At 36.4% G+C, this 18,214-nt stretch overlaps 1 protein-coding gene across 6 annotated transcripts in view; it reads left to right on the top strand.

The window, feature by feature from the left end:
• LOC306882224 (adenosine kinase-like) overlaps nt 1-18,214 on the top strand; it is a 188,806-nt gene that overhangs the window by 1,835 nt on the left and 168,757 nt on the right. For 3 of the 6 annotated variants that reach the window (XR_013785227.1, XM_079436719.1, XM_079436722.1), the window contains exons 1-3: nt 5,929-6,028; nt 7,721-7,795; nt 11,922-11,975. Coding sequence is in view for 4 of the 6 variants with exons in the window: in XM_079436719.1 (XP_079292845.1) it covers nt 5,973-6,028; nt 7,721-7,795; nt 11,922-11,975 (185 nt within the window). In the remaining 2 variants the exon portion in view is untranslated. Of the gene's footprint in view, nt 1-5,928; nt 6,029-6,090; nt 6,587-7,720; nt 7,796-11,921; nt 11,976-18,214 lie in introns of those variants that run through there. The other 3 variants (XR_013785226.1, XM_079436721.1, XM_079436720.1) reach the window with 2 other exon arrangements.

The following is an 18,214-nucleotide window of genomic DNA, read 5'->3' as shown; positions in this document are numbered from 1 at the left end:
TCTGGTCTCAAATTATTGCTTTTAATTTCTGTCACATGGTTCTTTTCCATAACACTATGTGGTAATAAAGATAATAACGAGTTGGTTATGCTTTTTTTTTTTTTTTTTTTTTTTTTTTTTTTTTTTTTTTTTTTGGGGAGGGGGGGGGAGTCTAATCTTAAAATACAATACCTTGTTGTATTTGTCTTTTGCGTTAACCCTTTAGATTGGACTATAGTGTTACTTACTATACTTTTGTAGCATATGACACTTTAGACATTAACACTCTGTACACACTCCTGAATTGTTTTTTATTGTTTATTTTTGTGCCAGAAAAAGCTATAGCAAAGAGGATAACTATTCCAGAATGAATTTAAACTATTTAAATAAAAAATACAAGAAAATTAAAATATACTAAAGCCACAGAGCCTTAAAAAAACTAAAACAAAATGCTGCACAACAAGCTAGGCTTTTTAATAATAAATAAAATAAATAAGCTTTAAAATAAATAACACTTTTGTGCCAAAAAAAAGCTTTCTAGCTAAGAGAATAACTAATCCCAAATTAATTTAAACAATTTATATAAAAAAATAAATATACACACACACAACAAGCTAGGCTTTTTTTTTTTTTTTTTTTTTTAAATAAGCTTTAAAATAAATAAAACACTGTGGCTATATTTTAGATTAGAACATGCTTTTAAGGCATGTTTGCATAAAAAAAAAAAATGAACAGACCATTTTTATTTCTAGGAAAATGCTTATTACACATTTTGATAATTTCATGATTATTAAATATGATCCAACATGCAAAAAAACTGTTTTACTTTATAGTAGCCTATTTGATATGTACTGATCCGGCAAGTGGTCACGTGACAAAAGAACGAACGACTCAAACCCGAAGACTCTGGAGGTGAACTAATCAATAGAGCGGTGGAACTATGATGTCACTTTGTAGGCGAAAACCCGGAAGCGAGTTAGCATTTGAGCACTTCCGGTTCCATCATCCCAGAGTCAATGGGTTTTTTGAATGGGATTTTGGTTAAATCCCTTAAATAAGGTTTGTGGTTTACACAGGCTCAAGATACTTTCACGTTTTATTCTACGACATAAAACACACCAGTTACACCCCACTCGTGATTTTTTTTTATTTTTATAAAGCTGTTACGTTTCTTTAAAAAGACGGTTGCTAACAAGTTGCTAAATGGGACTACAGGCGCTGTCGGAGACATTCAACGTCATTACGCCGAACAGGAACTCATTCTAACCCGCTTTTACAGTCTCGTGCTCTTTTGGATTAAAATTCATCCAGGGTAAATAATTATCATGGAAAATGTTTCTAAAAATAAGTTTAAAAGTGGTCGGAAACATGGTGGTGGTGACGTTGAAGGAGAGCGACCGTGGTGCTGTAGTTCGTTTATAGCCTAATGTTAGCTTTTTAGTTCTGGCGCTTGTATTTAGGCTTCAAAATTCATAAAATTTGTATTACTTTGTAAAGATTATCTCGATTGTCAAAACGTGTAAGTTTCATGAACTATGATTGAACACAGAGTTTTATTTTTTGCGATTATCCAAAAGCCTATGGGAAAATCCTATTGGGTTTTTGTCGAGATAACCAGTTTCATGCTAACAGCCGATCCGCCTACAGAGTGACGTCATAGTTCCCCAACTCTATTCTCTTTCCGGCTCAGGCTGCATTGGTTAAGCGTGTGGGGCTGTCACGTGATGAACGAACGATTCATAACCCGAAGACTCCGGAGGTGAACAGAGGCCGTTTCTCAATATGCGTACTTGTCTGTACTTGTGTTCTTGTGGACTTGTGAAACGTCATCAGTCGCTGCCCAAGTACTGTTCCAATTCAAAGTTCACATCTAGCCAAGTCCAGTTCTTGATCCGCCCCTTTTACCGAGGATGCATCGAGAGGTGTCTTGTGCGGACTTGATACGGGCCAGAATTCAGTTCGTCCTCCCGTCCTCGAGAGTTCGTTCTTCTGAGTCGAACTTGGCAAGTCCAAACTCGAAAGAACGGAAGTCCAGACTCTGCGAACTTGGTATTGAGAAACGTCCTAAGTCCAGTACAGGACCCATAGAATGTTGTGCAATGCGCATGCGCGACTTTACGAATCACTCCCCGAGACGACTCGTTCTTCCCGAGTCACATTAAAGATTCGTTCAAAATTAACGAATCGTTTAAGAACGACCTATCACTATGGCAAGCCGTTTTAACATTTAATCTATAAGCCGTACTAGTATCTATTTTCATGCTACTAGTGCTTATTTTTTAGATACTAGTATCTTTCCCATTAAGTGCTAGTACTTATTCATCAGCTACTAGTGCTTATTCTTTAGCTACTAGTGTGTTTTTTTTAAGTTACTAGTACTTATTCATTAGATACTAGTTCTTATTTATTAGATACTAGTACTTATTCCAATAGTGACTAGTATCTACTTATACTCTTCTTGTTAAGACAAAATAGAACTAGTTCTTATTTTTTAGTTACTAGTAACTTTTTAGACCAGAGATATCCTGAACTTAATAGATACTAGTACTTTTAAAATTAGCATTTCTGCCCAGTGTGCTAATTGTATGTTGAATATTAATGAACCAGCAACATATAGGAGAGAGATTAGACAAGAAACGGAAAGGAGATTAATCTTTTTTTTTTTTTTTTTTTGTGGAAACCACGTAGAAAAGAAGCAATCATTTGTACACAAGCACATAGAAAACCTATTTTGTCAGTTTTGTAAACACTGTACTTGCGTAAACATAGTAGTCTAATGTATTTGCTGGTCATCGAGTGACCTCTAAGGATGGAGATAAGACACCAATTTTATTATCTGTTATTTTCCTCTTCCTCCAGTAAAAACAATAAATATCATATCAGGGCTGTACGTTAATGTTTTTGCATAAAGCACTGGTGCTACAGACACTGAATGTTTTTACATTAATGTTCTGTACAGGGCACACAAAATCTGAACCTTATGGTTTTCAGACAAACATTTTCTTTATTTGGAAAAAAAAAAAAGGCCAAACATTATTTATTTAAAAAAACAAAACAAAAAAAAAAACAGGTTTTCTGTACATGTAGGGCTGCATGATTTGGTCAACAAATCTGTTTTTATATACCAATAAATAAAAAACATTAAACAAAATAAGGAATATTACTTTTGTAATAACACTATTTCACTATGATATACAAAGCTGAGTATTTAAGAATAAATATAATAATAAATATAGCTGCAAGAAAAGAGAAAAACAATTACACTTCTGTAGACTGAAGAAAAATGTAAGGATTTGCAAACGTTTATCTCAAAGTTCATAATTATTTTAGCTATTTTTACTCGAATTGAGTATTCGTTATTGCTCACAAAATAACATGTAATTTCATTCATACTCTTCGCCGGAGGGCTCACTCACAAAACTCCACTAGTGAGACTCACTTCCAGGAAATCCCCCATATGGACAAAGACATTCAGCTTTCCCTGTTTATGTAGCCTAGTAGCTATGCAGATAAATGTTTTAATGATGAAGCATAAAGAAAATAAACTATGATTGCAGCAATGTATGGTTTTATCTATGTTCTTCAAGCCATCTCGGGTATTTTTATAAGAATAAAGTATGTTTAAAATGCAATGCTAATCGACAGCCTTTATCACTGTAATAATATGAAGTGGCATGATTTCTGCCTCATTCTGTTTAATGAAACCATGTCAGATCACAAAAGGAACTTATTTCAAACACTCGGCTGATGTTATGATGTGAATTTGGAGTAAAAACATGTCGATATACTTTTGTTGGACAACAGGTTTGTAATCTTTTCTTGTGTTTTTATGGTAACCAATTAGCAAGGTAGGCTAACATACAAAGCCAGTTAGCCCTACTTAACAATCAAATTAAATCAGCATATTAATGTATGTATTGCCACATGGACTCTGATTGGACGGTTGAGAGGTACTCATGTTTATGTAATGATTTGTTTGAATTAAGATATCTCCAAATTAGGGCTGCAACAACTAATCGATAAAATCGATTATTATCGATTATGAAAATCATCGACAACGATTCTCATTATCGATTAATCGGGTCTGCCCACAGTGCACGTCCAACTTCAGCTGGTTAGTCAAATTACGGCACTGAATAATGCATTTCTATGGACAAAATGCATCTAAAAATAGTGGAGGAAACAGAATGAGATTCTGCCGGAGAAGCACGTGATCCAAGCTGCCCAAAACATGATAATTCTTTATTTTAAGCTTTAAGTTAATGCATAAGAGTAATGGCTTGCCCTGTCAGGCGCTTTGACAGATGCGTGTGCGTCCTCAGCGCAAAAACGTTCAGTTTACGGTCATATCCTTATCTATAAATGCCACATTCACGCGAGCATTTCCATTTTTGCATAAAGGTCCGTCCTGACAGTCTGTGTTAAGTTTAAAATACCGAATGAGCGCCGGCGCGGCGGGCGCACGCACGCGCGTCAGACGGACAGAACACAGTAGAGAGGGAGACAATTAATAGGCTTTTCAGCGCAAACATATCCATTGTGCTGAATTATCTGTTGTTGAAAGTTAATTTAAGGTTTAAAATAAGTTAAAATATTTTATGAGAGTAGGAACTTTAAAGGGATAACAGCGTGTAATTGTCTGTCTGAATATAAACATGAGACGCTCCATAACGGCCTTTTACAGGATAAAGAAATGACGAGGTGACTGTGATCAAAGTAGTTCCTGCAGAACATTACCTGTTGGTTAACACTGAGTTTGTGTTTTTATTCGTCTTTATTATCTTTATTTTAATTTTTAATAGAGGTTTAAACTATATTCAATTTTTACAATGCTTAACAAATTTATGTAAGTTTAACAATGTGTTTATGTAAGGTTTGTGCCACTGCTGCTCTAAAGTAACAGTATTGGTGATAACCAAAATCATTTTTCGGCTTTCTGTACTGGTTAGTACTCCAATATGTGTAAGCTCTTTAGTAACAGTAGTAGGCTATTTTTAATGCTATAATATCATTATTGCTGTTATCTATGAAAGAAAACCAGAGCACTTATTTTTTATTTGTTTTTTTTTTCGCGATACCCAATTGCAGTCAAAAAGTACATAAACAATACCAGCAAGAATGCAAGCTGTTATGAGGACATTTTTTATTATTAGGTCCAATAAATGACAATAACATTTTTAAATTTAAACAAATTTTTGACAAATTTCTAATGTTTTCTCTTTATTATGCTAAGTGGTCTAATAAATTAAGCACTGTATGTTTTCATAGCATTCAGTTGTCACGTTTGTTTGAAGGACATTGGGCAGAATGTGGAATAGTGTTTTTTTTTGGTCAATATTTTTTTAATCGATTAATCGAAAGAATAATCGGCCAACTAATCGATTATCAAAATAATCGTTAGTTGCAGCCCTACTCCAAATACATTCTTACTAGTTCTTTGAGGTTGAAGATATCTCCAAATGAACAGGTAGTGGTAGTTATTCTGTTTGTGATATCATCTTTTAATTTCTGACAAGTAATTATTGCAATAGTGACTAGTATCTATTTAAATCTAAAAATACTAGTAGAAGTACTAGTCACTAGTGGAATACTTAATAGTCAAAACTGAATGGTTGATATCTCAATGACGGATCCCCATAGAAGTCAATGGCAAAAATGTCAAATTTGTTACTAGTAACAATATAATAGTTACTAGTCACTATTGAAAGAAGTACTAGTATCTAATGAATAAGTACTAGTATCTAATGAATACTAGTATCTAATGAATAAGTACTAGTAACTTTACAAAAGACACTAATACCTAAAGAATAAGCACTAGTAGTTAATGACTAAGTACTAGTACTTAACGGAAAAGATACTAGTATTTAAAAAAATAATTACCAGTAACGTTAAATTGGATACTAGTGCGGCTTATAGATTAAATGTTAAACCGGCTTGCCATACCATCACTAGTGCTTGGAGTATATTTGATAGCACTATCACGCTGCTACAGCATGGCGTCCGATGAACCTAAAGCCAAGAGGATTAAACTCGAGGAAAAAAAGATCAGGTACAGCAAACACAAGCATCGGTTGAACAGCGTAGAATGACAAAAGGTGTGTTTGGTATTTTATTGAACACCGGGCGGTTTGTTTGCCAGCACTTCTGGGTCAGAGGTCTCGGCTCCGCGTCACTTAAAGTCCATGTGCTGTCAATTCAGTGCTTTCTCTCAAAAGTACATTGTCGCTGCATTGGACAGGAATGAATTGAACATTTTCCCAATATAAAGCAATGCCGATGAATCCGTTAGGTTTTGCTGCAAAACATAAATCGCAAACTCGTGATCATGGGGCATTTTTATGAGTGAACAACATCCAAAGCGTTCCACAATTACTTCATTCATTTATAGTCGAGTGGTGAGTTCGTGTTGTGTACGTATCCTGAACACTTCTAAACATCCGTTGTCCTTGAGTGTTTTATATAGTCCAATGGAGTGCGTCTCTCCTGCTCCACGTCTTTTGTTATGCAGTCGGGCTCTGCTGCAAAAAAAAAGTCTTCCTGCTGTACAGTCACAACTGTTCAAGCTCCAGTGAGCATCACCTCAAGCCACCCTCATGCCTACAGCCAGGTAGGGCTAAACTGGGTAATCAGACACCTATATAAGGAATTTTATAAGTTTTAAAATTGTCATTCCATAAAGAGAAACAGTTTTTCCTAACTCAAATAGCGTGTCGTTTTAAGAGAATTTGGTCATGTTTTGGCTAATGGAAGCTCACAAGATGTGGTACTATACTGTTTTCTGGATGGATTGCTTATTTACCATGTTTCTGAGATGACGGTTTTAGTTGTACAGAAATGGTTTTAGTCACTACAGAAATGATATTTATATTTCTTTATGCATTGAACAGCACCCCCTAAAACATCTGTTTTAGAGCAGCACAAGCTTCACAAACTCCCACACTGACACATCTGTGCTTATTCACATGTTTCTTATAACTTGCAATTGTCTTTCTTTGAATCTAGGCGTGCAAATGTCTCATTCCTTGTAGTTTTTGGAAGTGCTGCCTTAATTAACATTTAATGGAGAATAATATATTATGGAAAACATGCAGACTTTTATCATTACTCTTTGCAAAATGAGTAATTTTATCATCTGTCAACAATAGATTAGAAGCAAAGTTTTAATCTTAGGGTCTCCACCACACATGTCTGATCCAGGGTGAATGAACGTGCTTGAATGCTTGGTTTGTTAGATGTGGTGACTGTCTACTACTTTATTTAATGTTTTAGTGCGGTCTCATTTTGAAATATTTCTGACTTTCCTGCTTCGAAACAGTATTTGTTTAACCAGACAGTTTTAGTGTCTGATAGACAAAATATCTAGCTTGTAGCTTATGGATTTCATTAATAAGCAATGCTTATGTATTTCAAATTTGTGTAATGTATTGTAGTTTGTTTGAATGGATCTCCTATGTTATGCTGAATTTCTCTTATGAAAAGTCCCTCAAGACAAAAATGCTTGAGTTATCCACTTTTTTTTTTTTTTTTTTTTTAAATGTTTGTTGAAAATGTTTAAAATGGTCTGCTTGGTCAAAGAAACGTCCCTGTGATTTTTTTTTTTTTTAGAAGACACAATGTACAAGTGAATCACAAGGGCCCTGTGCATATGCTTTTAGTGTAACTATGCTTGCGTCTGTCAGGACTACTCAGTTGTTTTCCTAATGTCTTAACTGGATACGCAATTTATTTATTTTTTTTTCAGTCAAAATGCCCTTTTCGGGATGGGAAACCCCCTGCTTGACATCTGCGCTGTGGTGGACAAAGACTTTCTAGACAAGTAAGTCACATGTTTCTTTCAAATCAATTTGATTTGGATCTATTTAATGACATGACTGGGCAGTGGGCACTGCTGTGTGTTTGCTTTTGTACCTGTGTCGTGTCAGCATTTTGTCTTGGGTGATGTGAACAACCCTTTTTTTTTTTTTTTTTTTTCTTTTTTTTTTATAAACCTGTCACCGAGTGGTTGATCTTTGGTCAGCCTATGTTTGGTTTGAAGAGACGCTGGAAGCCCAGTAGCTTTTGGGTTCATAATATTTTTTTCTTTTGTAAAGAAATCAAACCAAATACGATTAATAGGCCAAGTGTCCTTGTTCTTTGAGGCGGCGTGTGCCATGGACTCTCTGCGGGTGAGAGGAAATCTCCTGTTTGACACGTAGGCCTACTCGCAGAGTGCCATTCCAGCACTAGTCATAAAACAATACCCCCTCCATTACATAACCTCAAACACACTGGCATTGCCTGATTTGCCATTAGCGTCCTTGCCTTACCATGACCGTGAGGTGGCACACTTAAAGCGGTTTCACTAAACGGATGTTTTCAGCTGTGTAACCTGATCTAACTTTTCTGAACCATTTAAAATAATGTGCAGGTCTAGTTGGTTTGATCTGTTTTTGTTTGTGGTCACTTTATTTGTCAGTACTTCATGCGGAAATGTATAAGCTTGATCAGAAATTGCAGAATATACCAGGTCACTTTTTTTTTTTTCTGTGAATATTAGTGTTTTTAAATCAAACTATAGTTTGTTGGCTCCTAACTGTCACCACTATTGCAAACAGGTTTAATAATCTTAACTGCAGTTTCAGACAGAACAGCTGGATATGTGGCAGACTTTGACTGTAATGGTTTCCATTCAATTTATTATAAGTGTGAAGCAGTTTGTTGCATGACCTGCTGTTTTGTAGGGCAGAGTCAAAGAATAGATTACTAAAATGTGTTAAGAGAGCTCAGTAAGCTGCCTATTTAATGATTGGATATTGGCCAGCACATGATTGACCACACACTCAAAATAACTTATCTATTTGAATATATTTTGAAGTGTAATTTATTCCTCTGATGGCAAAGCTGAATTTTTTTTTTTTTTTTTTTTTTTTTTTTTTTTTTAGCATCACATGATCCTTTAGAAATTAGTCTCTTTAAGATTAAACATTATAAATGTTTTTACTATCTTTGACTGTAAACAACCAAAAAAGGTGGTTTAAGTTATACTCAAGTCACTTTAGTATTTTTGCCTTCATAAGACCTCGAATAGTTGATTGACCATGTTTTTGGATGGATTTAGGTACAGAGTTCAGTTTAAATGAAATGGGCGAACTATTGTTCTCACTTCCAAAGACGTTTTAAGGTGATGAAGTGATTATGGCTCAACAAAAGAAGCTTTATTTTGTGTTAGGCCTAAGACCTTCACCTACAGCCGTCTTACTAAAATGAGCTGTCGCATGTGCTTATATTTATCTCGGGGTGGATGGATCTGTTCTGTGTCAACAGAAATCATGGCACAATCTACAGAGTACATTTCAAGATGATTAGCTGCACGTGACAAAATATGGTACAAATTCGTTTAACATCAATTACTTTAGACCAGTGTTGGGTAAGTTACATGTAAAAATAACACGTTAACTAATGTAGGTAAGAATAAATTACAGAAATGATCTTCTCTGCTGAATAAAGCAGTGTCAGATCGCGCTGTTCTTCTGAGGGAAATTCCACGTAGCAGGTCTTTTCAAAAACTATAAATTAGATTTTATTTTTTGTATCTAGGTGAGGGCGTTTGCGTGCAGGTGACTGCATATAATGAGCTCCGATACGGGAAAGACTGCCTCGCTTTAGTTTCATACAGATGATATAATCAGAATATTTGTTTCCGATTTGAATTCATTAATTTTAAAGTAGACACTTCAAGCTTCACATACGGGAAATATTGTACCTTGTAGTGTTGTCACGATACTGGAATTTCTAACTTCGATACGATACCTTGAAAAACATCGATACTCGATACCATTTTTGATACCACGGTGAAAAAAAACTGCCACAATATTAAGGGGGTAATTTTTATAATTTAAAGATAGATGTAACAAGTCGAGAACATGCGGTATATTTTACATGAACAATAAAATGTCTTGAGGTACTGCATTTGTTGATTTATTTATTAATCTTTTATTAATCTTAGTTAAATGTTAATTGAAACTAACGTTTACTAATACATGTACTAATTAAAATCCAAAGTTCTATTTGTTGATATTCTCATTTGCTTCATAACCAAAATATTTCCAGATATAGGGCCCTATGAAATCCGTTTTATTTTTCCCCAAATTCCGTTTTTTTTCTACATTCAATTTTTTCCATTTTAATTTTTCTGGATTCCGTTTTTTTCCGTTTGAATTTTTCTGAACCCTTTTTTTTTTTTTTTTTTTTTTTTTTTTTTTAAATGGTCAAATTAAATGCTATTAATCTAAAAACATGTCTAATTCATTAAAATCATGAAAATGATACAATTTAACATTTAATTTATTAAAAGTAACAAAAATGACACGTTTAGGGCCGTATGAAACGTTTTATTTTTTTCTCACCTTATGTTTTATTGTTACCAAATTCTGTGTTTTAGCATGTCTATTAGGCTATTTGAATGTATACAAACAATTTTTATTTATTCTTACAGTAGCCTTATGAAATGTGTTTTCCCCCTCAGAAATTCTGTGTTGTGTATTTAAATTTTACTGGATATCAGATGAAGGCATAAAACAATTTTAATTAATTTATATTTGAATTAATGAAAATTAAACATTTACATTTTTGGCAAATGAAGGGGATTTACTATTAAAATTAAAATATTTTGTGATTTATTTCTTTAAAAAAATGAACAGTAGTAGTATTATGTTCTGGAGATATTGTTGATGTATTTATGTCCTCATTGAGACGGCAGACGCTGAAATCACCGCGAGCGCCACATTAGTAAACACAACCGCACGTGCAGCTCATTCACACAGAGACGCACAGAACATGCAGGATTCATATTTAAATCGACGTTTGCAGCTTAATATTTACAGATACTAGTCCATATCGCGATTTAATTTGTGTAATGACTTTTGATTAATTCATTCAAACTTTGACAAATTCCGTGGACCGTGACATTCCGCATTAAACTGTAAATTCCGTTTTTATGACTGGATTCCGTGCGCGTTCTCTACATCGCGGAGATCATAGATCCCTACAGATAGCGCTCCTGCTGTGTTCTTTAACAACCAGAGCAGTCATCTTTCTGTTCACTTCACTTTTGCTATTTAACCAGAGCGAAGGAGACGAGTGCGGTCACGTGTGGTGCTTGTCCACGCGCCTTTGGAGAGAAAGTGACAGCTCGGCTAGTATCGGTGTATCGATACTTCGGGAAATTAATATTGGTACCGTTCAGATATTTCAGTATCGATATTTATCGAAATATCGATTATTTTTGACAACACTAGTACCTTGCTTTAGTTTCATACGCATTACATAATCGGATATTAATTTTCGATTTGTTTTCTATAGACCTATTTCTTATGTCTCTGTGTCAAATATTCGCTGAGTTTGTGATGCGTAGAATGTTGCTCACGGAGACTTAGACGGCAGAAAGCGCACCCTGTTTGTTTTACAAAAGCCCAATGTTTTGTTGTTATAGTCAGTGTACACGTAAAAGTAGGCCCTTTTTAGATTCGATTTGTCTTATCTGTATTTAAGGTTTCTCTGTGAATCAGGAAAAACTGAAAGCGAACGCGCCGGGGTGCAGAGGGTTAAGACTCTGCATTCAATTTTATCTTTAGATGGTAAATTTAGATCTCAAATTTAATATTGATTTTAGAACGGTTGAAATTATTTACTGTATGTAACAAGTACTTTATGTAACTGTAATAAAAAAACTAAAAATGAAGAGTAATCCCTTACTTTTTCAGTGGATAAGTAATTTAAATTGCAGTTACTTGGTAACGCATTACACCCAACACTGCTTTAGACACAGGGTTTTTTTTTTAACCATAATTTTATGCCACGGTCACTGAATGGGAAAAAAACAACAAACAACATTTTAACCTAAAAAAAATTAAGATTTTTCTTTTACTTGTTCTTGTTACAAAGATGCTTTGTTTGTCTTACAGGTATGGACTCAAGGCAAATGACCAGATATTAGCAGAAGAGAAACACAAGGAAATGTAAGTGTTTTTTACCAGTGCCTTTTAACACGGGCCATTTTGGTATGTTCAGTGATAGACATTCACCCCAACTATTTCTAGTGTTCATGAGAATAGCTCTCATACTGGCGTGTGGCATACTCCACTTCCCTAGTGTTATTCCCTATTTAGTAGCACTCAATAAGAAGCACGTGTGTTAAAAGGTTTTATACTCATGGCTGAATGCCAACAAAGCACTTCATTCCATCTTTAGAGGATGTGAGATCTCCTCAGGAGGCAAGTGCCTGTACGATGCATTACCAAATCACTGTTGTAGTTTTGTTGCCATCTTGTGTATTGATGTTACTCCATGTTGATTAGCATCTGATCTAAACGATTGATCCTCTTTAATGCAAAGATCAGAAGAATGTGTAACGCATTAGTTGGATACTGACAACTCTGAATTATGTTCAGACGGCTGGATTCATCTGATCCCACTTCCCTTGGTCTAATCATGTGTGAAAGCAGTATTTGATAAGTCTGAAATTGTATTCTTTGGTCTCGGCAGTGAATCCCATAATGATTAGATCTTCAGATGGATACGGTGATTTAATATGTGATGCTCAGAGTGTGGCACCGGTAATTTCAGCGTCAGGGGAAACTCGCAGTAGCTTTATGGTAACTTGCACTTCTATCTAAACATTTTGATGTCATAGTTGCATCATAAAATGCTGATATGCACCATTCTGCTGCTTTAGCACGATCCCAATTGACCGTGCGCAAAGAGCTTGATTGATCAGAACGCGGATATTATGTGCCGCACACATTGAAGAGCAACAAATGGTATTTATTGTTTGAATTCTTTAAAAATTACTCCATTTAAAAGCTGAGGGTCCTGAGACCTTGTTTCATATCAGAAGTTAAATATAAACCCTGAACACACGATGACTTAATATTTTGTTAATGTTTTTTTGTTTTATAGGAAATGTTTGGCTATCCAGATCAGACTGTGGTTGTGTATAACAAGCTCTTCTCAGAAATTCTTTCCAACGGTTGTAGGGTTGTTTTTGTTTGGAGTCATAGATTATAGTGTGATTAAGTTGAGATTGAGCCGAAAGACATGGATCAGACAGAGACCTTTTGCCCTGTATTGGTTTACTCGGCTGCGCTGTGCGCTTCCTCCCTCTGTGTGTGGATCTCAACAATGCATCACTTCAGCATGCACAATGTAAAACATGATCACGAGGGGGCCTATTCATTACACTTCAAACAATATTTTATCAATATCTTATTGTCTGTAAATCATTGGGCTGTTCCTTCTTGGCTTATGCACATGGATGCCTGTGTGACATGAACACTGTGACATGAAGTTTGCTAATGATTATCTTCTGTGGGCCAGTAACCTCAAACCATGCTAAATGTTTGATTCAGCCATGAAGTGTTGCTTTGCAGTGTTTGGATGCTTAAACTAGGTTGTGATGATTCCGGTGGGAACCAAAGCTCTTGTCACTGACTATGTTTGAAGCTGTGGGCCTCTCTTCGTTGGCCTTGTATGAAGAGAAATTAATGCGGCCTACCACTGGGAAAAAGCAAGGACCACCCTACATCCTATTGTTCAAAGAATTCAGATGCTTAAATTGGTCCAAGCCAAAAAAAAAACCCACTCAAGTTAGAAAAGGCCTGTAATCTGCCTAAAGCAGTGTGGAGGCGTATGTCAATCTCTAAACCTTAAACTATTTGATGCAAAGCACCCTTTGAAAGAAGTGCAATTCAGAGTTGTCACAACAATGACTTTCAGTTGACTCATGCTTGCGTTTTTTTTTTTTTTTTTTTTTTTAAAACACTTTCTCTTCATGTATATGTTCCTTTTTTGAATTTTGTGCAATGTTCAGTTTATTTCCGACCACTTCAGGTTGAAAGGGTCTGATTTGGTGAGTCTGCAGTAGGGCTGTGCGATTTAATCGAAATCGAATTGAAATCGGGATTTGAGATGTTGTGATTTCCTAATCGCAAAGCCTGCGACGTGGACAATATTATTCTGATCCAGAGCATATGCATGACTGCCAGCCCTGAATGACCGTCTTACTAACCAATAGAGTGGGCGCACCTACATTCTCCCCAATCAGCACTGCTCTAGTCAACTGCGTAAACGCCCACCATTTAAAAAGGGTCAGATCGAAAGTTAGCAGCACACACACAGCCGGTCTCGTAATGCTCTTTTATACTCGCGGTCTCGCGCCTGGTTCTGCTCCGCAAGTCTCTCACGAGCGCACCTGGCAATATGGACGAGGCCTGACACATGCGCGCAACCTGTCAACTCTCGCTTGGTTTAAAACGAATGTAAATAACTACTTGCTAGAGCCCTGCACGGGCCTCAAATTTAGGCCCTAGCCTGGCCCACGTCCGACAGCTTATCACTTACCCCCCCTCTCCTAAAACCGTTTGAACTCTTTTAATAGCCGAAACAGTAGTATAGTTTTGTGTGTAATGGCAAAATTATTTCGTTTTAAGTTAATTTTGAAAAACGTTAAGTTAATTTTTGGAGCATTTGTTCATTAAATAGCCTGTAAGTTTTAGTTTTTTTTAAGTATTGACCAAGCGGCCAGCTGCATGAGCTGATCATAGCCTATGTTTGATCAATTTAGCCTTCTCATATCATCACGACTTGCCTAAAATAAAATCTATAGATATACTAAAACAGTTCAAGTATATAATAGTGTTTAAACGTTAAACCTGCGCTATAATAATAATGTGCGCTAGCCTATATCTAAGTTTGTGCAGAGAGTGGAAGCTAAGGACATGGAGGCACCAGCGCAAACACTTTAATAATAATAATAATAATAATAATAATTTGTTACATTTTTATATAGCGCTTTTCTAGGCACTCAAAGCGCTTTACATAGTAAGGGGTGTATCTCCTCGTCCACCACCAGTATGCAGCATCCAACTGGATGACGACGATGCGACGGCAGCCATAGTGCACCAGAACGCCCACCACACACCAGCTTATTGATGGAGAGGAGACCGTGATGAAGCCAATCCTCGGTTTAACGTCTCATCTGAAGGACGGTGCTTTTTACAGTATAGTGTCACTATACTGGGGCGCTAGGACCCACCCAGACCGCAGGGTGAGCACCCCCTGCTGGCCTCACTAACACCTCTTCCAGCAGCAACCTAGTTTTCCCAGGAGGTCTCCCATCCAGGTACTGACCAGGCTCAACCCTGCTTAGCTTCAGTAGGCAACCAGTCTTGGGCTACAGGGTGATATGGCTGCGAAGCAGACTTGGATTCTTTTCAGTGGAAACAAATTAAAATAGCCTACGCAGTTTTTTTTTTTTTTTTTTTGGATAAAGGTAAGAGTAATGCATCATTCGGACCTGTAAAGGGTCTACTTGTATTTGTGTGCACTCACAATACCAACAAAAGGTAGTTCTTCTATAAAACAAAGAACACAAACATGATGCGCTTTCTGCCGTCTTGAACAGGAGCGCGTCACAAAAATGAACCGAAGCTGAGCAAATACATGCCTCACAGACATGAATATATCTATAGAAAGCTTTAAATTATCACTTAAAATAAAAAAAAAAATGAGAACTTTTATTATCTTAATCAATAAAGATGCATTTCTCTCTAAAGGCGCATCTGAGGAGACGGCGAGTCAGGATCAGCGACTTCATCCTTGCGACAGACTCAGAAAACATTAGTTTATTTGTAAATAATTCAAATATCTCCTTACTATTTCCCGCAGACACATTCATGGTTATGTTTGCTAGGGTTTTGCAGCAAGCTTTTGCCTATTGTGTGCACTTGAACGCAGAACTTTTCAGCTGCTGCTGCGGGACACTAAACACCATCGAGCTGCTCTGTCGTGGCACGGTCTCGTGTTTCCACCAGCAAGGGGGCTTTTTTTCCTTTTTTTTTTTTTTTCTGTTCTCTTTCTTCCCCCATCACTAATGGATAGATGTCTAATATAAAAATGAGGAACCCAAAACAGGCCCGAGGCCCGGCCCGCATCTGAACTGTGACGTGGAAATTGGCCCGAAGCCCGGCCCTAGAGGCGTAAAAAAAAGTCAGGGCCCATCGGACCCGGCCCGAAATGCAGGGCTCTACTACTTGCCAATTTCACTTGGATGAAATGAAACATTCAGCACATTTCCCACTTGTTCTTAAAATCCCAAATACTTAAAAACGAATAAATCAGCTCGTGTAACCTGTAATACTTTAATAATTGACTAAAGAAATGCAGTTTTTATTTATAAAAAAATAAACAAATCTTTCCTGTGAAATTCTGTAAAATTATAATCTTCCCTGCAGAAAAAAACAAACAAAACAAAAAAAACAGTAGAACCCCTCCCAAAACACAATAGAATCTGTAATGGATTTAAGGGTTATGATGGGAATTGTATTGGTTTTAATGTAAACTATAATGGTGTCTCTCTGGTATTTGATGCATTCTATTGGTGGGATGTTATCTAGCAGATGGCAACCAACAGAACAACAGTAATTCCTATTGGAATAATGCCCAAAACAAAGGTTTCGTTTGTTTTTTTTCAGCAGGGTAATTCTACTCGTACTGTGCTGCACATTGACAATATTGAGCTGAAGCTTGACTTTGCAAATTTAAAATCGCAATCGAAATATGTCAAATATCACAATTAGATATTTTCCCCAAATCGCACAGCCCAAGTCTGCAGTATTATGCACTCCCATTCTGTTCTCAAATATTTTGTTGGTGTCATAAAAAAAAAAGTTAATTTTGAACATCCTTCATAATTTTTGTTTTTGTTAGAACAAGATTGTGTAGTTGGAGCATCTACCAGCAGGGGCTTAACTGAGCCGTGTTAATCAGACAAAACCTTGACCCCTGCAGAAACCCAGGTGGCTAACGCACTTGTGTAACACTGCCATCTTGTGACAAATAATTATTTAACGTTTATCTATAATTATCTATAAAAAATATTGTGTTTTTATTTAAAATGATTAATTATTTTTACATTTTTATTTGTAGTTCCTTTTTTAAGCATTTAATTTTAATTTATTATTTTTAATGATTCTATTTGATTTAGGTAAGATTTTGTCTGAAATTTAATTATTTTTAATGTTGTTTAAAAAAAATCTTGTGTAACTTTATCTGCTGTATTTAACTTATTTTATTTGGGTTTATTTGTATTATTCCGACTCAGTTTTTGCCATGAAGATAGCCTTAGATGCTGACATGGCAATAAAAAATAACTACTTTTTGTTTTATTATTATTATTTTTTTTATATATATTTTCCCCAAATATCAAGACTCGGAGACAAAAATATTTGTATATAGCTCTGCAATGTGTTATGTCATTGTAATTGAAGTAATTTCTCTTAAGTGGTGGCATGTGTGCCAGTGTATTAAAATAGTGAGCAGCTGCCTCTGGTCTAGTAACACAGCAGCATTTTTGGGGAAAAAAGCATCAGCTCATGTGAACAGACCCCAGATGAAGTACCACTGGCAGCCAGCAAGTGGAGGCATACGCTCAGGCATTTTAACAGTTTCACACTGCACCATGCCGCAGGGTGGCTTTTGGTTGTGCATAACAGGAAATCTTATCCGATTTCAGATTAGTTTTGGTTAGCTAGGGACGGACAATTGAGCTGCTTCCCAGGCTGAAAGGCAAAGCATGACTGAAGTTATTTATTTTGAAGTTCTCTAATTGAGTCATTTGTATATACTGAAACAGTTATTGAGAACACATCGCATTGTGTTCATAAATACCACGACAATCGCAGAACATACCAGCTCTGATCTGTGTCCTTTTGTACTGTAGGTTGTCCTAACTCTGCACAGCCCGCGGGCAACTGCCTCCCCCCGGAGAGAGCTGAGTCTGACTGTTTCCTGTCTCAGATGGAGCTGGTTTTGATGAGTGTGCTGTTCTTTATGTGAGAGCGGGCAGGAAAAAGAGCTGTTGCACACCAAAAGCTAAATTGCAGGTGCGCAGAGGATTGGGAAAAAATGTATATTTGAGGGGGACAAAGCATTTGCAAATTGCGCACGCTTGCAGTATGAACATTTACTCGGCAGCGTTTGGGGCAAAACGCTTTGTCAACATTAAAGAAAGGGGGGAAAAATGGATTGGCAGGGATGCTTAGCTCTTAGAGTTGGAGGAGATGGCTACAATTAATCATCGGCGCTGCGTTCCTGACACTTCTGTCGAGAGCTACACGCTCAGAAAAACACATTGTTCACTTAAATGAGCCACAAACTTGTACTGTATGTTCCTGTTAGGTTATCCCTGTGTGAGCCGTCC

Source organism: Barbus barbus (genome assembly GCF_936440315.1).
Source record: "Barbus barbus genome assembly, chromosome: 16".
Classification (NCBI taxonomy): Eukaryota; Metazoa; Chordata; class Actinopteri; order Cypriniformes; family Cyprinidae; genus Barbus; species Barbus barbus.
Note: the sequence above shows the minus strand (reverse complement) of the source record. Positions and strands in the feature narration are given on the sequence as shown.